The sequence below is a fragment of the Scyliorhinus canicula genome, chromosome 26 (genome assembly GCF_902713615.1).
Source record: "Scyliorhinus canicula chromosome 26, sScyCan1.1, whole genome shotgun sequence".
Taxonomy (NCBI): Eukaryota; Metazoa; Chordata; class Chondrichthyes; order Carcharhiniformes; family Scyliorhinidae; genus Scyliorhinus; species Scyliorhinus canicula.
Genome location: NC_052171.1, coordinates 18,889,849 through 18,912,857, shown reverse-complemented (window position 1 = coordinate 18,912,857; position 23,009 = coordinate 18,889,849). Strand labels below are relative to the sequence as shown.

At 52.2% G+C, this 23,009-nt stretch overlaps 1 protein-coding gene across 1 annotated transcript in view; it reads left to right on the top strand.

The window, feature by feature from the left end:
• The window catches only part of LOC119957482 (anthrax toxin receptor 1-like), a 170,625-nt gene that overhangs the window by 127,328 nt on the left and 20,288 nt on the right, over window positions 1-23,009 (top strand). The window contains exons 15-17 of the mRNA XM_038785576.1: window positions 1,779-1,877; window positions 8,222-8,389; window positions 13,787-13,867. Coding sequence (XP_038641504.1) covers window positions 1,779-1,877; window positions 8,222-8,389; window positions 13,787-13,867 — 348 coding nt within the window. The remainder of the gene's footprint in view (window positions 1-1,778; window positions 1,878-8,221; window positions 8,390-13,786; window positions 13,868-23,009) is intronic.

The following is a 23,009-nucleotide window of genomic DNA, read 5'->3' as shown; positions in this document are numbered from 1 at the left end:
CCCAGCGCTGATTGTCGAGGGACGGCAGCACTGGTGGGGTTGTGGGAAATCTGCGATACCTCTGTGGTGGAGGCTGGGGGGTGGGGGGGGGGGGGGGGGGGGGCATTAGGTCTCAGTGCTGATTGGGGGCCCTTTAACGATGGAACCCCAATCCCGGAGGAACATAGAACATAGAACGATACAGCGCAGTACAGGCCCTTCGGCCCTCGATGTTGCACCGACATGGAAAAAATCTAAAGGCCATCTAACCTACACTATGCCCTTATCATCCATATGCTTATCCAATAAACTTTTAAATGCCCTCAATGTTGGCGAGTTCACTACTGTTGCAGGTAGGGCATTCCACGGCCTCACCACTCTTTGCGTAAAAAACCTACCTCTGACGTCTGTCCTATATCTATTACCCCTCAATTTAAGGCTATGTCCCCTCGTGCTAGCCACCTCCATCCGCGGGAGAAGGCTCTCACTGTCCACCCTATCTAACCCTCTGATCATTTTGTATGCCTCTATTAAGTCACCTCTTAACCTTCTTCTCTCTAACGAAAACAACCTCAAGTCCATCAGCCTTTCCTCATAAGATTTTCCCTCCATACCAGGCAACATCCTGGTAAATCTCCTCTGCACCCGTTCCAAAGCTTCCACGTCCTTCCTATAATGAGGCGACCAGAACTGTACGCAATACTCCAAATGCGGCCGTACCAGAACTAGCCTCAAAATAAGGGGAAGTAGATTTAGGACTGAGTTTAGGAGGAACTTCTTCACCCAAAGGGTTGTGAATCTATGGAATTCCTTGCCCAGTGAAGCAGTTGAGGCTCCTTCATTAAATGTTTTCAAGATAGAGATAGATAGTTTTTTGAAGAATAAAGGGATTAAGGGTTATGGTGTTCGGGCCGGGAAAGTGGAGCTGAGTCCACAAAAGATCAGCCATGATCTCATTGAATGGCGGAGCAGGCTCGAGGGGCCAGATGGCCTACTCCTGCTCCTAGTTCTGATGTTCTTATGAAAGAAGTCCATGATCCGGAGAAAAAAACTGGTGTGTGCAACTGGAGGGCGACAGGCCAGCTTTGCTATCTGAACCTGACGCTTGTCCAAATTCTGAAACGTTCCCGGCCCAAATCTTTGATCAAGGATGTGATACTGGGGAGAGAATCAAATCCGGTGTCTCCAGGACCTGCACAGTTAATATGCAGAGCGGGCGAAGCAAAAAAATCCTTGTATTTGTCCCGACGCTCCTGCAGGATCAAGCTTAATCTTCAAGGGCGGCAGGCAGAGAGAGTCCTGACACAGGAGGGATAAAGAGATAAAGCCAGCTTGAGGATACTATTGAAAGTCAAAGAAAACAAACTCGATGGAACAATTTTTGTTTTGAAATGGTTCTAATGCTCTCAGTTGTAAGCGGAGAGGGTGATTGCAAAATCGAGCAAGTGTTATAAATCTCCTCTGGCTCGGCCCAAAAGCCATGATGTGAAGCTTCTTCCTCTTTTTAAATACGCTCCCCCCCCCCCCAACAAAAGGGGTCGTGCACTGAATATGTTGTGCATAAATTCATTAAGCGCAGGTCGTTGTTCCCCCCCCCCCCTCGCCTCTAAAGTCCCCTGTAGGCCACCCCCCCCAGTTTTAAGGGTCGGTCCGCTTTGGGGAACTTTTGAGAGCCCAGGCATTTCCTCTTGTCCGATTGCCAGCAATGATTTTGACAAATCTGGCAACACCAGGCCAGCTTGGCCCCACGTGTTTCTGCTGCCTGCTAATCATTCTCTCTCTCTCTCTCTCTCTACCAGGAGGATTCAGATTCGGAAGGAATGCCAAAGAAAAAGTGGCCAACTGTCGACGCTTCGTATTACGGGGGACGAGGAGTGGGAGGAATCAAAAGAATGGAGGTAAAGAAAGTGACAGTGCCCTTCATTGTCCATCCCTGGGAGAGTGAGTGGCAATGAGCACAGTCATGATAGGGATAAAAGCAAATTACCGCGGAGGCTGGAATCTGAAACCAAAGAGAAAATGCTGGAAAATCTCAGCAGGTCTGGCAGCATCTGGAGGGAGAGAAAAGAGCTCACGTTTCGAGTCCGATGACTCTTTGGCAAAGTTGATAGAGTTTTTCGAGGAGGTCACAAAGATGATTGATGGAGGTAGGGCAGTGGATGTTGTCTATATGGACTTCAGTAAGGCCTTTGACAAGGTCCCTCATGGCAGACTGAAATGAAATGAAAACCGCTTATTGTCACAGTAGGCTTCAAATGAAATTACTGTGAAAAGCCCCTAGTCCCCACATTCCGGCGCCTGTTCGGGGAGGCTGGTACGGGAATTGAACCGTGCTGCTGGCCTGCCTTGTTCTGCTTTCAAAGCCAGCTCTTTAGCCCTGTGCTAAACAGCCCCATGTGGTACAAAAGGTGAAGTCACACAAGATCAGGGGTGAGCTGGCAAAATGGATACAGAACTGGCGAGGTCATAGAAGGCAGAGAGTAGCAATGGAAGAGAGCTTTTCTGATTGGAGGGCTGTGACTAGTGGTGTTCCGCAGGGATCAGTGTGGGACCTTTGCTGTTCGTTGTATATATAAATGATTTGGAGGAAAATGTAACTGGTCTGATTAGTAAGTTTGCAGACGATACAAAGATTGGTGGAATTGCGGATAGCGATGAGGACTGTCAGAGGTTACAACAGGATGTAGATCGTTTGGAGACTTGGGCGGAGAGATGGCAGATGGAGTTTAATCCGGGCAAATGTGAGGTAATGCATTTTGGAAGGTCTAATACAGGTAGGGAATATACAGTGAATGGTAGAACCCTCAAGAGTATTGACAGTCAGAGAGATCTAGGTGTACAGTTCCACATGTCACTGAAAGGGGCAACACAGTTGGAGAAAGTAGTCAAGAAGGCATACAGCATGCTTGCCTTCATTGGCCGGGGCTTTGAGTATAAAAATTGGCAAGTCATGTTGCAGCTGCATAGAACCTTAGTTAAGCCACACTTGGAGTATAGTGTTCAATTCTGGTCGCCACACTACCAGAAGGATGTGGAGGCTTTAGAGAGGGTGCAGAAGAGATTTACCAGGATGTTGCCTGGTATGGAGGGCATTAGCTATGAGGAGAGGTTGAATAAACTCGGCTTGTTCTCACTGAAACGACGGAGGTTGAGGGGCGATCTGATAGAGGTCTACAAAATTATAAGGGGCACAGACAGAGTGGAGAGTCAGAGACTTTTTCCCAGGATAGAGGGGTCAATTACTAGGGGGCATAGGTTAAAGGTGCGAGGGGCAAGGTTTAGAGGAGATGTACGAGGCAAGTTTTTTTACACAGAGGGTAGTGGGTGCCTGGAACTCGCTGCCGGAGGAGGTGGTGGAAGCAGGGACGATAGTGACGTTTAAGGGGCATCTTGACAAATACATGAATAGGATGGGAATAGAGGGATAAGGACCCAGGAATAAGATTTTAATTTAGACGGGCAGCATGGTCGGCGCAGGCTTGGAGGGCCGAAGAGCCTGTTCCTGTGCTGTACTTTTCTTTGTTCTTTGTTCTAACAGACAGAATAATGGCCTCGTCTTTCCCCAGTTGGGGAAAGCCCAGGCTGAGCTCTTTCTGTCTTTCGGCTCGAGAGCACATAACTCACTTTTTAAAATAAATTTAGAGTACCCAATTAATTTTTTCCAATGAAGGGCCAATTTAGCGTGGCCAATCCAGCTAGTCTGCACATCTTTGGGTTGTGGGGGCAAAACCCACGCAGACACGGGGAGAATGTGCAAACTCCGCACAGATAGTGATCCAGAGCCGGGATCGAACCTGGGACCTCGGTGCCCTGAGGCTGCAGGGCTAACCCACTGCGCCACCGTGCTGCCCTATAGCTCACTTTTTGAACTGCGTCAGGGTAGTTTTGGGACACGTTACCCAGGACACGTCGAGGCTCCAGCCTCCACTCGATTACCCAAAGCCCCAGCTTCGAAAGCTGAAAACGAGAAGAAGTGCCCAACTCCGCGATTTGACCATTATTTCCTCAAGTAAGCAAGTTTCGCAGAATTCATCCCAAATCACCTCAGACATTCTTGTCGAACCGAGTGCTCTCGGGTACATCGCTAAACCCCAATTGTGTTAAAAGCCACCCCCCCCCCGTGTCTCCAAGACTCCTCTCTTCTTCGGCAAACGGCCCCCACCCCGGCCCTCCCCAATAACCCTAGATCCATGAAGCCACATCCCTGTTAACAACTGGAAATGGAGAGATGCACTGAGCTCAAGCTCCGATTTTCAGCAATCTGAGCTGAGTTATTTTTCCACCACTGTTGAATTTCACTGTCACTTGCTTAATCTTCCCATTGCATATCAATTTCTCTTTAATAAGTTGCCAGTTACAGCACTCTAAATCACCCACCACCAGGCCAAGAATGCAGCTGCTTAAATGATAATGCTTCTGTAATACCAGGCGGTGGAGAGACAGAAGGGGAGGACTTCAGGGGAAGATGTTTAAAAGGGACGGCTGGGTCATCCGAGACCACAGTATTCACGCGGGTTCTCACTGCGTGTCCAATGGGCCGAGGCTGGAGGCCCATTCAACTGCAATTTTGAGATGTTTGCTGACATCGGGCGGCACGGTGGCGCAGTAGTTAGCACTGCTGCCTCACAGCGCCAGGGAACCAAGTTCGATTCCGACCTCGGGCGACTGTCTGTGCGGAGGCCCCACGTTCTCCCCGTTTCATGCGTGGGTTTCCTCCGGGTGCTCCGGTTTCCTCCCGCAGTCCAAAGGTGTGCAGGTGAGGTGGATTGGCCGTGCTAAATTGCCCCTTCGTGTCCAAAGAGGTTCGGTAGGAATATGGGGATAGGGGCGAGGTAGGGTGCTCTTTCTGAGGGATGGTGCAGACTCGACAGCCTCCTTCTGCTCTGTTGGGATCCCATGATTCTTGTCACGAGCCCCTCTTCCTGTGCCAACACCCCTCCTCTCTTCAAGATCTTTCCCCTCTGCAAGATCTTGCGTTTTCGCTTCTCAGCCTCCTGGAAGTTTTTTATCCCGGGAAGCTAGCCGGAGATCATTCTACTTCCTCAGAATTGGAGCCTTTGACTCAATTACCATCGCCATTGGTTCCTGTTTGCCCCTTTATGACATTTTTTTTGAAGCTGGCTCCAATTCTTTCCTCGAAACGTTGGTTGCCCTCCAGAAGTGTTAATTCGATGCTGGCAACACAACGGCAGCCCCAAAGAGATGTCCCTTTTCACGTGGCTGCGCTTGTAAATTCTTCAACAGGCTTGTTCCACCACCCGCCCCCTAACCCCCACACCACCGCCCCCTAACCCCCACACCACCGCCCCCTAACCCCCACACCACCGCCCCCTAACGCCCACACCACCGCCCCCTAACGCCCACACCACCGCCCCCTGCCCCCCACAAACCACCGCCCCCCTAACCCCCCACAACCACTGCCCCCTGCCCCCACACCACCGCCCCTAACCCCACACCACACCGCCCCCTAACCCCCCACCACCGCCCCTTAACCCCCACAACACACCACCGCCCCCTAACCCCCACACCACCGCCCCTTAACCCCCACACCACCGCCCCCTAAACCCCCACACACCACCGCCCCTTAACCCCCACACCACCGCCCCCTAACCCCCACACCACCGCCCCCTGCCCCCACACCACTGCCCCCTGCCCCCACACCACCCGCCCCTTAACCCCCACACCACTGCCTCCTGCTCCCACACCACCGCCCCCTAACCCCCACACCACCGCCCCCTAAAGCCCACACCACCACCCTCTAACCCCCACACCACTGCCCCCTGCCCCCACACCACCGCCCCCCGCCCCCACACCACCGCCCCCTGCCCCCGCACCACCGCCCCCTAACCCCCACACCACCGACCCCTAACCCCCACACCACCGCCCCCTAACCCCCACACCACCGCCCCCTAACGCCCACACCACCGCCCCCTGGCCCCACACCACCGCCCCTTAACCCCCACACCACCGCCCCCTGCCCCACACCACCGCCCCCTAACCCCCACACCACTGCCCCCTGCCCCCACACCACCGCCCCCTAACCCCCACACCACTGCCCCCTGCCCCCACACCACCGCCCCCTAACGCCCACACCACCGCCCCCTGCCCCCACACCACCGCCCCCTAACCCCCACACAACCGCCCCCTAACCCCCACACCACTGCCCCCTGCCCCCACACCACTGCCCCCTGCCCCCACACCACCGCCCCCTAACCCCCACACCACCGCCCCCTAACCCCCACACCACTGCCCCCTGCCCCCACACCACCACCCCCTAACCCCCACACCACCGCCCCCTGCCCCCCACACCACCGCCCCCTAACCCCCACACCACCGCCCCCTAACCCCCACACCACCGCCCCCTAACCCCCACACCACCGCCCCTGCCCCCACACCACCGCCCCTAACCCCCACACCACCGCCCCCTGCCCCCACACCACCGCCCCCTAACCCCCACACCACTGCCCCCTGCCCCCACACCACTGCCCCCTGCCCCCCCACCACCGCCCCCTAAACCCACACCACCGCCCCCTAACCCCCACACCCCGCCCCCTAACCCCCACACCGCCGCCCCCCTAACCCCCCACACCACCGCCCCCTAACCCCCACACCACCGCCCCCTAACCCCCACACCACTGCCCCCTGCCCCCCACACCACTGCCCCTGCCCCCACACCACCGCCCCCTAACCCCCACACCACCGCCCCCTAACCCCCACACCACCGCCCCCTAACCCCCACACCACCGCCCCCTAACCCCCACACCACCGCCCCTAACGCCCACACCACCGCCCCCTAACCCCCACACCACCGCCCCCTGCCCCCGCACCACCGCCCCCTAACCCCCACACCACCGCCCCCTAACCCCCACACCACCGCCCCCTAACCCCCACACCACTGCCCCCTGCCCCCACACCACCGCCCCCTGCCCCCACACCACCGCCCCCTGCCCCCGCACAACCGCCCCCTAACCCCCGCACCACCGCCCCCTAACCCCCACACCACCGCCCCCTAACCCCACACCACCGCCCCCTAACCCCCACACCACCGCCCCCTAACCCCCACACCACCGCCCCCTGCCCCCACACCACCGCCCCCTGCCCCCACACCACCGCCCCCTAACCCCACACCACCGCCCCCTGCCCCCACACCACCGCCCCCTAACCCCCACGCCACCGCCCCCTAACCCCCACACCACCGCCCCCTAACCCCCACACCACCGCCCCCTAACCCCCACACAAACGTCGCCCACACAGGCTGCCATCAGTTATTGACTGCAGGCCCGTCCGCAAGCGACAGCCGGGAAGGATGGGGCAATTTTGGACAATCCCTGGTCTCTTTGATAAGCAGCTCGCTGCTGACCTCTCCACCAAACCTGGCCAGGCTGGACGCAGGGCAAATCTTCCCCAATTTAAAACGGTGACAGTCCGGATGGAACTGCAGAGGGAATGGGAAAATCCCCGGGCTCAGCTCCATTTTAATTGCACCATCACCTCTTCAGCAGGGCGGCAGCAGGGAAATTTGGAAGAACGGGTTCTCCCTCAGGTCCTGCTAAATTTAACAGGAGACCCTTTGAGATTTTACGTCAAACGTTTTCATTTCCGAGCCATTACTGGGGGTTAAAACCCGCCCCCCCCCCCCCCCCCCCCCGCCTGACTACCTGCCCCAACTGGGGGAGAATTACATCATTGCCTTGCCCGCCCTCCAGCCCCCACCCCAGTTCCTCACACGTTCCGAAATGTCCTTCTTCATCCCCCTCCCTTTGCCTCTTGTCTGCTCACTTCACCGCCAAACTAAACTCTTCCGGGATGACTCCTGTATCCCTGATCAGCCTCAACCTTGTGGAACACCTCAGGGTCATGTTTCCACCATGGGTGGGGCAGCTGGATGGGCCCCGATGTCCACCTCCTGCTCCGGTTTCTGACCTAGAGATGTGTTGACATTTATTGAAAAGCCATTGGGGGAGGAAGCAGAAATGTCCAAGCTAGCGAAGACCATGCAGAGCTGCATTCACTGCAAAAAGGTCATTTCATCCATTGTTCAGCTGCCTTTAATCGATTGATGGATGTCCCCTAGCGTGCCCCATTTATCACACTTGGGGGGGGGGGGGGCTGCTAATCTCAGCTTCACTTCACCCAGCTGTCGGAACAAGACCCTCGCTCCCTTCCCCCCGGCTTCTCGTCATCCACAAACAAAAACAAAAACCCAGGGATTTATTCTCACCTCAGACTTCTGACTTTCCAGGTTCGCTGGGGAGAGAGGGGATCAACGGAAGAAGGTGCCAAACTGGAAAAAACCAAAAACGCCAGAGTGATAATGCCGGAGCAAGAGTATGACTTTGCAGAGTGCGGAATGCACAATAATGGAGGTCGCAGGTTGAACTCCCCCAGAAAATGGTATTCGCCAATCAAGGTAACCCCTCGCAGAGGAGGATTGCGTTCCCTCATACCAGCTGGGAGGGTTCGGGGTGGTGTTAGAACCTCGTAACCCAATTTCTGCAAATGCTAATGGGGTCTCTGACTGTACTGGAGGCAATGGTGGGCACAGACCCTCTCTGCCAGTGTCGATCACACATTCGGGCATTGAATAGACAATTCCATTTGTTGACTAGGGGACCAGTTATTGGAGGCAGCATGGGGCTCAAAAGTGAAAGTAGGTTTGAAAAATGTGCGTCTGAGTGCGTGTGCCTGTGTGCGTGTATCTGTGTGTGTGTGTCATTGTGGGAGTGTGTTTGTGTGTTAGTGTGTGTGTCTTTGTCAGTGTGGTTTGTGTCTTTGTGCGCGTGTGTGCGCTTGGATCTTTGTGTGTGCCTGTGCGTCTTTGTAAGTCGGTTTGTGTGTCCTTGTGTGTGTGTGTGTGTATACATGTGTTTGTGAGTGTCTGTCTTTTTCTGCCTGTGTGTGTCTTTTTAGTGTGTGTGTCTTTGTGTGTGTGTGTCTGTGTGCCTGTGGGTGTCTTTATTATAGAACAGTAGAACAGTACAGCACAGAACAGGCCCTTCGGCCCTCGATGTTGTGCTGAGCAATGATCACCCTACTCAAACCCACCCTATACCAGTAACCCACCCTATACCCGTAACCCAAACAACCCCCCCCCCCACCTTACTTTTGAGGACACTAAGGGCAATTTAGCATGGCCAATCCACCTAATCCGCACATCTTTGGACTGTGGGAGGAAACCGGAGCACCCGGAGGAAACCCACGCACACACGGGGAGGACGTGCAGACTCCAGACAGTGACCCAGCCGGGAATCGAAGCTGGGACCCTGGAGCTGTGAAGCATTTATGCTAACCACCATGCTACCCGTGCTGCCCTAGTGTGTGTGTGTGTGTGTGTCTTTGTGCGTGCATGTTTTTGTGCCCGTGTGTGTGTCTTTGTGTGTGTGTGTATGTGTGTGTCTTGGGTGCCTGTGTGAGTCTGTATTAGTGTGTGTGTGTCTTTATGTGCCTGTGCATGTGTCTTTGTGTGTGTCTTTTGGTGTCTGTGTTTGTGTTTGTCTTTGTGTGTGTATGTCTTTGTGTGCTTCTGTGTATGTGTATGTCTTTGTGTGCTTGTGTGTGTGTATGTCTTTGTGTGCTTGTGTGTGTATCTTTTTGTGCCTCTGTGTGTGTCTGTATTGGTGTGTGTGTCTTTTTGTGCCTGTGCGTCTTTGTGTGTGTCTTTTTGTGCCTGTGTCTTTGTTTGTGTCTTTGTTTGTGTCTTTGTGTGTGTCTTTGTGTGTGTGTGTGTCTTTATGTGTGTGTGTGTCTTTGTGTGTGTGTGTGTGTCTTTGTGTGTGTCTTTGTGTGTATGTGTCTTTGTGTGTATGTGTCTTTGTGTGTGTCTTTTTGTGCCTGTGTGTGTGTCTTTGTGTGTGTGTGTGTCTTTGTGTGTGTGTGTCTTTGTGTGTGTGTGTCTTTGTGTGTGTCTTTGTGTGTGTCTTTTTGTATCTGTGTGTGTGTGTCTTTGTGTGTGTGTGTGTCTTTGTGTGTGTCTTTTGTGCCTGTGTGTGTGTCTTTGTGTGTGTGTGTGTCTTTTTGTGCCTGTGTGTGTGTCTTTGTGTGTGTGTCTTTTTGTGCCTGTGTGTGTTTGTGTGTGTGTGTCTTTGTGTGTGTCTTTTTGTGCCTGTGTGTGTGTCTTTGTGTGTGTGTGTGTGTCTTTGTGTGTGTGTCTTTGTGTGTGTGTCTTTGTGTGTGTCTTTTTGTGCCTGTGTGTGTGTCTTTCTGTGTGAGTCTTCTTGTGCCTATGTGTGTGTCTTTTTGTGCCTGTGTGTGTCTTTGTGTGGGTGTGTGTCTTTTTGTGCCTGTGTGAGTCTTCGTGTGCGTGTGTGTTTTTTTGTGCCTGTGTGTGTCTTTGTGTGTGTGTGTGTCTTTTTGTGCCTGTGTGTGTCTTTGTGTGTGTGTGTCTTTGTGAGTCTGTGTGTGTGCGTCTGCTATGGGTTGCATTGAGAAAGCAAATTCTTAAACGGACGGGAGTAGATTTCCTTTCTTCCCTTTTCTGTTTCATTGACATCTGCTGAATAAATAATGTTCACTAATCACAGGAATGTTTTGACGGGATTGGATAACTTGCCTTTCTCGTTAGAGGACAGACAATGACAATGATTATTTACTTGCTCAGTGAAGTGCAGAGCGCAGGTTACGTTCAGAAAGGTCAGTGCCACTTGTTCCCCTTGTGTGTGAGATCAAAGCTAGGAGCCATAAATCGTCACCAATCAGTCCCGCACATCTTTGCCCAGCGAGTGTTGAGAATGTGGTCTTCACCATCACAGGCGGCGACTGAGCTGGATAAACACGAGGGAGGAAAGAATATAGATCTGGGTTGAAAGGGTGAGATGCAGAAAGGTGCGGGGCACATTCGGATTGTCCCGGGCTTGCGAACAGAAAGCTGCCACTGTATTCCGAGAGATCGCCGGGATGTCTCACCATTCCAGTGGAACTTGGTGTCGTGAAGCGGCCGACCTGGAACAGCGTCCCTCGCGACTGAAGGACGGTCAAGTTAACGGCATTCCGAAAAGCAAGCTTCCTCAGGTTCGGTAGGGGGAAAAAAGCAAGGCCTTGCTCCTTGCCTCACAAACCCCAGCAGAGATTGAGATAACTACATTGCGTGTGTGTGTGTGTGTGTGTGTGTGTAGGGGTTGGAAAACAGGAAACGTGCGCCGCATGGTTTTGATTACAGCACCTACCATCTCTGAAACAAGTACTGGAGATTAATTACTGAGATTTGCAATCTGAAATGTCAAAATGATGCATTAAAAACAAATCTGTTTGTTTCCCGTGATTACCCAATAATCCTGGCATGGACACGGTGCGAGTATCTTCGGCTGCGTCTTTGCAAAAGCACAAAGTACTGCTGCTCCTGAGGTTTGACCTTTGAGGCAGCATCATCTTGGCCTGAAACGCTTGAATTGCTCAAGAAGGCAGAGTTCCAGGTTTGATTCTGGCAGAGCTCCGCTGGAGGTGGCCTTGGAAAATCACAGGGAAAGTCCCGAGACTCCTGGCCAGCATCTGCCAAATGGCCCTGGGTGGCATGCAGAGACCGGGTACGGGAGGGAAAACAAAGTGTTACCCTTCAACAAGGACCGTCTTCCACCACTGGATCATTTTGTGAATGACGCTTGGCCAATCGTGCTCCACTGCCTTGAGGATTCAACTGGACAGCCTTCAGACCTTCAGATTTCCACCCTCTTTCAGCGATTCCACAGGAGGCAGTGGGTTCTGGCACCTCACAGATGTGAATCTCAACAGGGAGTCCTGGCCATGCCTGGGTAACATACACAACCCCGTGTACACAAGTAGACGCACACTCACAAACACAAACATGTATAGAAATACACACACAGAAACAGAAACTCACAAACAGAACATAGAACAGTACAGCACAGAACAGGCCCTTCGGCCCTCGATGTTGTGCCGAGCAATGATCACCCTACCCAAACCCACGTATCCACCCTATACCCGTAACCCCCCCTTAACCTTACTTTTTAGGACACTACGGGCAATTTAGCATGGCCAATCCACCTAACCCGCACATCTTTGGACTGTGGGAGGAAACCGGAGCACCCGGAGGAAACCCACGCACACACGGGGAGGACGTACACAATTCACCACAATTTATTGACGGGATATGGTCACCTTTGGCAGACACGGGGAGGACGTGCAGACTCCGCACAGACAGTGACCCAGCCGGGAATCGAACCTGGGACCCTTAGCCTTTTGCAAAGACGCAGCCGAAGACACTCACACCGTGTCCATGCCAGGATTATTGGGTAATCACGGGAAACAAACAGATTTGTTTTTAATGCATCATTTTGACATTTCAGATTGCAAATCTCCAGTACTTGTTTCAGAGATGGTAGGTGCTGTAATCAAAACCATGCGGCGCACGTTTCCTGGTTTGATACCTGGTTAACCACCATGCTACCGTGCTGCCTACACAAACACAGAAACATATACGCACACAGATATACGCACACAGACTCACACATACACACAATGAACAAAGAAAAGTAAAGCACAGGAACAGGCCCTTCGGCCCTCCAAGCCTGTGCCGACCATGCTGCCCGTCTAAACTAAAATCACAGAAGCACATCTGCACACATGAACAGTGATCAATGGAGTGAGAACCTCCTGAGCTCGGGGGGGGGTGGGGGTGAAGGATAAACATGTTCCCTCAGTCATGGCTGAGAGACAGGTCGATCTCACACCTTTGTTGCCGGGCCCGCACACGAGTCGGGGTTGTGACTCCGGTGAGTTTTTGGTTTGGGTTTGCAGTGGGTTGTGGTGAGTTTCCTGTCCGGCTCCCCTCTCACTGAAGACAGCAGCATGGTTACTGGCTGGGTTTCAATCGGAAAATCTGAGAGGCAGCATGAATGTGCAAGTGGTGAAGTCCGATGTGTTGGCGAGTTGATTCAGAAGTCTGGTGCCGTTTCGACCACCCACCTCAGTAAAACCAGGCTGCTTCCGGGTATACAGTCTGATATACAAACCCCCACCCTTCCAAAACCCTGTTTGGTTATGACAACAACTTACACCGTTTATGGAGCAAAACATCCGAAAGTGCCTCAAAGGGAAGATTATGAAATAGGGATACTGTTGAAAAAGGAGACACGCTGTTGAAGCTTTTCATCTTCCACTTACCAGGACAAATGCAAGAACACCAAATTTCATAGGGAGCAACGATTTCTGATTGGTTGAGGTATTGCCGTGGAGAATGTACCTGAGAACTATTGGTCCCCATGCTTTTGCCTAATGCAAAAAAAAAGGGGGGGAACATTTACTGGGCAAAGAAGAAGATCTTCAGGCTCCTCGTCATTCAACTCCTTCAATATACCCCTCCATTCACCATCCTGCGTCTAACCAGCATCCCTTTAAATGCGTCTATTCCAACTCGCCTCAGTCACTCCCTGTGGTGGTGGGTTCCACATTCTAACCACACTCTGGGTGAAGAAGTGTCTCTTGTCTTTCCCAGTGGATCCTTTTGGTGACCACCTTACACTTGTGTTCTGGAATCAGCCACAAGTGAAACCATCTCGGTGTCTGCCAATATCAAAGGCCTTCGCTGTGTTAAAAAAACACTTGGTGGGACGGTCCTCCCTCTCCCCTTCCCTCAAGAAGAGTTCCGCAGGACTAATTTGAGTGCCAACAATTTTGAGTGTTTGAGTGCCATTTTGATTAAAATAAACATCTACTGCTTCCAGGTCTCGAGGCTTCACTAAACAGGAATGGCATGGGCTGAGGGAAACAGAAAGGACATGGAAATTAATAAGGGAGGATTTGGATGTGTTGTTTCCGTGAGTGAGGCCACGATTGACTGTGCTTGTCATTTCAGGGAAAGTTGGATGCGTTATGGGTCCTTCTGCGGAAAGGCTACGATCGGGTGTCCGTGATGAGGCCTCAGCCTGGAGACAAGGTAGAGTATGACATTCAGTACTTGCAGAGCAGCTCCCCGTCCCCTCCTCCCCTCTCAGCGTAACTGAGTTCTGTCCTTCGACGGTGCGGGAACCCCCCTGGGAGTTAATCCGTCTGCTTGGTGTCACGGAAGCTGTTTCTTGCACACTGCCCCTCCCCCTCCCTCCCTCCCCCACTCCCCTTCCCTCAACCCCCCTCCACCAAGACCCTCCCCCTCCCCAGCCCATCTTTAGTTGCCACCTCCCAAGGGTGATCCATCCAACTTGTCCACAACGCAATCTTTCCGTGAAGGCAGCTTGAGTCACCTTGCAGCACGGTAGCATAGTGGTTAGCATAAATGCTTCACAGCTCCAGGATCCCAGGTTCGATTCCCGGCTGGGTCACTGTCTGTGTGGAGTCTGCACGTCCTCCCCGTGTGTGCGTGGGTTTCCTCCGGGTGCTCCGGTTTCCTCCCACAGTCCAAAGATGTGCGGGTTAGGTGGATTGGCCATGCTAAATTGCCCATAGTGTCCTAAAAAAGTAAGGTTGGGGGGGGTTGTTGGGTTACGGGTATAGGGTGGATACGTGGCTTTGAGTGGGGTGATCATTGCTCGGCACAACATCGAGGGCCGAGGGGCCTGTTCTGTGCTGTACTGTTCTATGTTCTATGTTCTATATTTGACGGGCTTGACTCAAAGCCCTCCTCTTGGGCAAACAAGATTCATTGGAATCTCTTTCCAAAAGTAAGTCTAATAATAATCTTTAATTAGTGTCACAAGTAGTCTTGCATTAACACTGCAATGAAGTTACTGTGAAAAGCCCCTAGTCGCCACACTCCGGCGCCTGTTCGGGTACACAGAGGGAGAATTCAGAATGTCCAATTCACCTAACGGCATGTCTTCCGGGACTTGTGGGAGGAAACCGGAGCACCCGGGAGGAAACCCACCCAGACACGGTGCAAGAATATGCAAGAATTCCGGATATGACATGTTGCCTCCAAACGAGGTTCAGGACCAACAGTCGCAAGTAAAAGGGTCAGGAGAGTTTGCCCCCATCCTCTGAAGCTCAGATCCCAATTTGGGACGGCAGGGTACAGTGGCGGAGATGCTGAGGCATCAGAATATGCCCCTAACCCAGAGAGGTAGCAATGCACAGTCCCCCCCATCGGCAGTTGCTCACAGTGGCATGTGGAGGAAACTAGTCTTCAATTGCCGGAGCTCCCTGCACAGCGCAGGGAGGTTTAGCAACCTTTACGGTCTGCCTCCATCACTGAGCTTGTGGCCAGGAAGCAGCTCTGCCTCATCATCAATCGTCTGTTTACGTCTGGTGGGGAGAATGTGGTCAGTGTCACATGACTTAAGATAATCACTTGTGCATTTTCAACGTCAGCCCTGGAACAAAACAAAAAGGGTGAAAAGGGGAAAGAAAAAACATTGCGTGAAATGTTGCGAATCGCGGGCAATTGTGAAAGTTTTCAGAGTGCATCAAAGCCAAGTGGTCATGTGAATCCAGTGTTGACTGGTGATGTCAGTGTAACAGCTGGTTTTCATTAGGCTGTAAAGCTGAAGTGGAATAGAGCTGTGTACTGATGATATTTCATCTGGAGCAGCAACACTTCCCCCAGGGGACTTCTCCACAACACAAGCAGCGATTGCCTCGCGTTGCCTCTGATTCAGAGCAGGAAAACATTTCCAAACCCATGTGGAGGGCTGAAAGCGGAAATTGCCAAGTTAGTCAACGGTTACGGAGGCTCTCCATTAAACTGGGGGCTTTGCTGCAAACCGAACATTTTCCACATGCTCGCAGAGGAGGCGTCACCCTCTTTGTTCTCGGAGGGGGGAGTGGGGGGGGGCTGGTTTGAAGGTGCCAGGCCTAATTCACACCGGCACAAGACACAGCTTTTGATTGCTGTGATTTTCGGTTGTCCTGTGTAACAGCGCACTTTCAGAGAACGACCAAGTGTGTATGAAAAAAATGAAAAAGAAAATCGCCCTATTGTCACGAGTAGGCTTCAATGAAGTTACTGTGAAAAGCCCCTAGTCGCCACATTCCGGCGCCTGTCCGGGGAGGCTGGTACGGGAATCGAACCCTGCTGCTGGCCTGCCTTGGTCTGCTTTAAAAGCCAGCGATTTAGCCTAATGAGCTAAACCAGCCCCTATTTACGGGGATCGACCTGTTGGCAGCTAGTTCTGGAATCCCTCCTGCCTATTAGAACTCCACCCTCTGGGGTGATTCCCCCACTCTCAGTGCCTTGACCTACGCTGCCGCTCTGAAAGAGGTAACCGTGACATCCTGCGAGGTTTGATCCCTTGGGTATGCCGCCTTCCATTCCCCGCTACAGAGATCACAGTGTGACACCGCCTCAAAGGGTTTATTATTTCTGCCCCCCAACCCCTGATATTTCGCCGTGTCTTTTCTTTGCTGTACCTGGTGACTATAAATTGAGTTCTGTCTCTCTGGGACATCCCGTTCTTGGGTGATGGGCGTGACTGACGAAAATGGGCTCGCCAACTGCCTCAGGGATGGGGCACTCCAGTGCCATGCTGAGGGAGGGTCACGCTATCCGAGCTGCCACCTTCCAGGCTGGGCCTTTAAACCGTCCCCTTAGGTCGACGTCAAAGATCCCGAGACGCTACTTTGAAAAGAAGAATTGGGGCGTTCCCATGACCCCGATGACTGCATCCCTCGTTTGCCAGTAAACCCGTGCCCCAGTGCGAGCCCGGAATATCCGGCCGGTGGGAACAGCCAGCAGATTGCGCCCAAAGTGTCGTTTGATAGCGGTGGGGAACTCCCTGCTGCAAACCCCGCCACTCATAAACGTAGAATTGTTTCCGTTAAATTCCACCTGATGGGACGCACGGTAGCATGGTGGTTAGCATAAATGCCTCACAGCTCCAGGGTCCCAGGTTCGATTCCCGGCTGGGTCACTGTCTGTGCGGAGTCTGCACGTCCTCACCGTGTGTGCGTGGGTTTCCTCCGGGTGCTCCGGTTTCCTCCCACAGTCCAAAGATGTGCGGGTTAGGTGGATTGGCCAGGCTAAATTGCCTGTAGTGTCCTAAAAAGTAAGGTTAAGGGGGGGTTGTTGGGTTACGGGTATAGGGTGGATACGTGGGTATGAGTAGGGTGATCATTGCTCGGCACAACATCGAGGGCCGAAGGGCCTGTTCTGTGCTGTACTGTTCTATGTTCTATGATGTGTTGACATGAATCCTTCTCTTAAAGCCCATCTCCGTGGCTTTGGGAATCACATGATCCCTGTAACCAGGTAGAAATGGCAATCAGCCATTTTACCTTCACAACCGAAACTCCATTCTTCCGTGTAATTAAATAGACAGTTTAAAGTATCACCGTCTGCAAAGCCTGACATTCCTAACAGCTTCTTGTGAAACTTGGAGACCAACAGTCTACACACAGTCACCACAGATGCCTTTGACATTGTCCGCAGGTATGAACACCTTGTACCTACTTCCAGTATCCTCGGACTCTCTGTCGTCCAACATCCCCCCCCCCCCCCCCCCCCCCCCCCCCCCCCGCCTCTTCAGTATTCGGAGTCAGTCACATGACCCCCCTCACTTCTTAAACAGACAGTCCCAAAACATGACAAACTTGATCTGTAAACATGGATTGATCCAGGAATTCTTGGTGCTTCAGTTAGGCCTATTTTGGATTCAGTGTTGTGCCTGAATCTCAAAAAGGGTAGGCCAAAGGGGCCGGGGCCAAACAAGGACACATACATACATACATACACACATACACGTATGGGGAACGCTGGCTTATGCAACAGGAATGGGAATGGTTAACAAAAAATTTTGAATTAAACACTTGGGAGTATTTATTGACGCTTGGGAATTTTGTGAGGGAGGCAGCTTTCCTTCTGTCAGTAAAATCGTGCCCCCGTTATAATGCTGAAGAAAGGTTCCTGACAAAAATTAACTGGAGCTGGATTTTGGCAGCCTCACTCATGATCGACGAGGGACTCGGGCAGCGAAAGAATTTACTGCAGAGCAGAGCGTGAATATTCATCAACTTCGAATTGTTTTTGCTGAGGAGTTGAGGCCATAGTAACGCAAAGGACAATTCAAAGTTTCTGAACTATTTGGAAGGCAGCGCAAGGCAGGATTATTTTGAGAGGCCACGTGTGCGAAGGCTGCAATGGAGGGAGGAAGGAAAGAAAGAATGAATTGGAGAGGGGTGAGAGATTCCGATCCAGCTTTCAACAACTGCAGGATGTTCCGGAAGATCTTCCCAGCCCGTCGTGCGCTGTTTGGAACTGAGGTCACTGTTCCATTGTCAGAAATGCAGCGGCCAATTTGTGCACAGCAAGCTCCCACACACACAGCAGTGTGATAATGGCCGGACGGAGGGATAATCATTGGCCTGGAGACTAAGCATAACTCTCCCGCTGTCCCGTGCAATCGCTGAGAGGGGCCTCAGCTTAACATCTCGTCCAAACCTCGGGTGACCTGACCACGAGTAGAGAGCTGGTTGCGGCTGGTAACTGGTAATCTGGAAGGTGATGGTTCCTGTGCTGAAGGGACTTTGATGCCCCTTTGATTGAAAAAAAAGTAGATCCCCACATAACTGCTTGAACCCATGTGTCAGAACTTAATTCTCAGTCTGCAGCTCCGCGCCCTTTTCCAAAATCATGTTGTCTTCAGATGTCTTTCCGACATGGGAAAAATGAGACACAATAGGCACATGGAGAACAGGGAGTGGGATAGCATAAATGCTTCACAGCTCCAGGGTCCCAGGTTCGATTCCCGGCTGGGTCACTGTCTGTGTGGAGTCTGCATGTCCTCCCCCTGTGTGCGTGGGTTTCCTCCGGGTGCTCCGGTTTCCTCCCACAGTCCAAAGATGTGCGGGTTAGGTGGATTGGCCATGCTAAATTGCCCGTAGTGTCCTAATAAAAGTAAGGTTAGGGGGGGGGTTGTTGGGTTACGGGTATAGGGTGGATACATGGGTTTGAGTAGGGTGATCATTGCTCGGCACAACATCGAGGGCCGAAGGGCCTGCTCCGTGCTGTACTGTTCTATGTTCTATGTTCTATCTTGGTTTCGGACAATGCTCGGCGCAACATCGAGGGCCGAAGGGCCTGCTCCGTGCTGTACTGTTCCATGTCCTAAATAGTGGGCTTTTCGAGCCTTTCACATGACAGACGGAAGCCGGCCATATTTGAGGTCGCGGTGTGCGAAGGAATCAGTCTGTCTGACCGTTTGGAATTAAAACAATCTCATCGTGAATGAGCTGCCGCATCACGAGACGAGACAATAAATTAAGGCCTGGACGGCTTCCTCCGATTGGTTGATTTTAATGTTCAAGGATCCCAGCCTGGCATAATGAGAAGGCCTGGCCAACTTTCCTCCCTCAGATCACTAAAATGCTGCACCGTGCCTTCGAAGGGACAGTGACATGACATCGTGGTCAGGCAAGAGGGTCACGTGATGCAGCCTCAGTTTCACTTTGGCCTGGAGCGGAGCACACACGCACGGCTCTGATGTCCTTGAGCTTTCTATCCATGTCTACATGTGTGCCTAGAATTCAGACATGAGCCCGCAAAGTTTTGCGCAATTCCTTCATGAGCGATCGATGCCTTTGTTTCATTATAACGCGCGCAGGACACGCGACTCCTTGGCCGAGTTTGAGACCTCATTCTGGGAAAGGTCTCTCTGCCCTGTTGCCCTGCACATTTGTGACTCCATTGCCAGAGCGACGCTCTGTGCACTGAGCTTTTTACGCGACGGCATCGGGACAAGACCAATAGTTGCGAATCTGATCTCGCCTCCCAGACCCGCCGCCCGGTGGTATTTTCGAGTCATTTTCACCAGCTCCTTTTCAGCTGCTATCAAATGAGGAAGGAGCAGCGCTCCGAAAGCTAGTGACTCGGAACAGACCTGTTGGACTTTAACCTGGTGTTGTAAGACTTCTTACTGTGATCAAATGTGGCATTGAACCTTCGCTCTCTCCGTTGCCTGGGCCTCATTGGCACTTCTGCGCTGGAGTGCGATGTTCAGAGTTGATCCCATTTTTTATTTTGGACACGATCTGAAGCATTTAGAGTCCGTTCACCTGAAGTGCAGTCCGCCCTTTCACTCCCTGAACTCAAGGAGTGTTAAATATTTTTGAAAAACCACGCACTGCGCCATCATACCTTCTCCCCGATGGAATGTCATATCTGTACTCCCAAGGATAAATCCCGTCTCAGGAAATAGTTTTGTGGGATGTCTCCTGTGGCCAAGCACTGGGAAGGAGTATTGAAAAGAGCAATCCAGACATACCACAACCATGACAGCTTTTATTTATGTAGAAAAATTTAGCGCAAACCCATCAAAGGTGCTGAACAGGAATATTCCAAAGCAGAATTTGACTCAAAGTCAGACAAGGCAATATTACGTCAAACCCATGGTCAAAGAGGCAGGTTCTAAGGAGCGTCTTGAAGGAAGAAAACAAGGGGAGTGAGGTGGGGAGGTGCGGCGGGGGGGGGGATAGTTCCAGAGCTTACATAGAACATAGAACAGTACAGCACAGAACAGGCCCTTCGGCCCTCAATGTTGTACCGAGCAATGATCACCCTACTCAAACCCACGTATCCACCCTATACCCGTAACCCAACAACCCCCCCCCTTAACCTTACTTTTTAGGACACTACGGGCAATTTAGCATGGCCAATCCACCTAACCCGCACATCTTTGGACTGTGGGAGGAAACCGGAGCACCCGGAGGAAACCCACGCACACACGGGGAGGACGTGCAGACTCCGCACAGACAGTGACCCAGCCGGGAACCGAACCTGGGACCCTGGAGCTGTGAAGCATTTATGCTAACCACCATGCTACCGTGCTGCCCGAGCGTCTTGAAGGAAGAAAACGAGGGGAGTGAGGTGGGGAGGTGCAGGGGGGAAGAGTTCCAGAGCTTACGGCCCAGGCAACTGAGGGCGCGGCCGTCCGTGACAGAGCGAGTGTCTCCGGGGTTGCTGCGGGGGGCTGAGATATCTCAGAGGGTTGTCGGGCTGGAGCAGATCCCAGAGACAGGGCCCCAGTTGGGATTTGCAAAGAAGGGTGAGGGTTTTAAAAATCGAGGTCCTGTTGAGCTGGGAGCCGGAGCAGGTCAGCGAGCAGGGTTTCTTCTGGGTCGCGTTTCGGACATTGAGTGAGGAAGGACAGGACGCTTGCCCTGAGTGCCCTGGAAGAGTCAGGTCGAGATTTACCAAAAGCTAAGCCTGCATCTTCCTTCTCAACCCCTGCAGTATCACTTCTCACTCAATTTCTCCCAACCAGAGGCTGTGAAACTGAAATAACACATTGTGAAGATGAAAGTAAACCCACTGAACTGGCCAGATGAAAGACCTCCTTTCCAAGCCTCGTAGGACTGAATGTTTTTTTAAAAATTCATCTGCGGGGTGTGGCTGGGTCAGCAGCTGTCGCTCATCCCCCATTGGTTTAGCACAGGGCTAAATCGCTGGCTTTGAAAGCAGACCAAGGCAGGCCAGCAGCACGGTTCAATTCCCGTACCAGCCTCCCCGAACAGGCGCCGGAATGTGGCGACTAGGGGCTTTTCACAGTAACTTCATTTGAAGCCTACTTGTGACAATAAGCGATTTTCATTTCATTTTTCATTTCATTGCCCCTGGAGAAGGTGTTGGTTGATGTGTTGGGTAAGCTGGGTCTGCGAGGACTGCGTTTACTGTAGCGGCGAGAGAGACAGGCTTCCAACACTTGAAGAAATGCAACTCGATTTTATTGAACTCTTAACTATCATACATACTTTAACTGTGGGTTGACACTATGCTGACTTGACTGGAGACCTGAGGCTAACCTGACCAGACTATCTGACTACCACATGGTGGATGTGCTCGTCGTTGCTCACGGGCTCTGACTGTCTCAGAGGCTGCATCCCGAGAGAGCGGGAAAACTAGTGCCCTCTGGCTTTCTAGTGGTCGTGTCCTGTCTGGTGATTGGCTGCTGTGTTCCGTGTGTTCATTGGTCATCCTGTGTGTCAATCAATGTCTGTCTGTGCACCATCATATACCTGTGTGTATATTATGACAGTGGTGAGCTGAACATCTTGAACTGCCGCAGTCCCCACGTGGTGTAGGTACACCCAGTGTGCTGTTAGAGAGGGGTTTTCCATATTCCGATCCAGCCACGGTGGAGGAACACAGGGGCGGCATATTTGCAAGTCAGGGTGGCGGGTCAGGTTGTAAACTCGGAGATCCTCATTCTAAATACGGTGAGCGGGTGTGACAAAAATGAAATAGCACAGTCCCCAATCGGGTTTTTCATTTGGCAGCAGCCTGCTCCGAAATGTCAGCGCAAATCCAGTTCTCGATGACATAAGGATTCTTCAACATCAGGCCAAGTTCAATAGAAAAACAGTCATGCCCGCCAAATGTTGAGCATTAGAATGTAAAAAAAACATTTTTCCAACGCAGCTCAAGTCAGAAGAACACAGCACACATTCCATCTGAAAAAGCCCCTCCTTTTCATTGAGGTTTAAGCTTGATTACTTCAGGATGCTGGGCCTCATTATTCCACAGCAGCTGAAGATTAAGGGGCTGGTTTAGCTCACTCAGTTAAATCGCTGGCTTTTAAAGCAGACTAAGCAGGCCAGCAGCACGGTTCGATTCCCGTACCAGCCTCCCCGGACAGGCGCCGGAATGTGGAGACTAGGGGCTTTTCACAGTAACTTCATTGAAGCCTACTCGTGACAATAAGTGATTTTCATTTTTTTCATTTTCAAGATTAAAGCCAATGGCAAATTGATACGTTCAAAGGGGGTGGGGACCATGCCAAACCCCCCCACCCCCACCCCCCCAGTCAGAAATCGTGTGGATGAAGTCAGTTTGTGCACAGCAAGATCCCGCACGCAGCGCACGATATCAATGAATGCTTCTACAGGGAGAGAAGAACGTTGCCAGGGCCTTTTCTCTCCCACAGGGGGTGCAGCAAGTCTTTTCATTTGGACCCACCGTCACGTACTTCACCATCACGCAACCTCTGCCCATCCATGTGCTCGGAATAGTCGGGGGGTGGCTGGGATCCTCTCTGAGACGGGTTGCCGCTGCCGTCTGACCAGGCGCCAGGGTGCGTGCGTCCGCTCTCGCCGATGCCGTGACCTCTGCTTACACCTTCACCAAGTCGGTCGGTTGCAGGTCATAGAATTTTCAT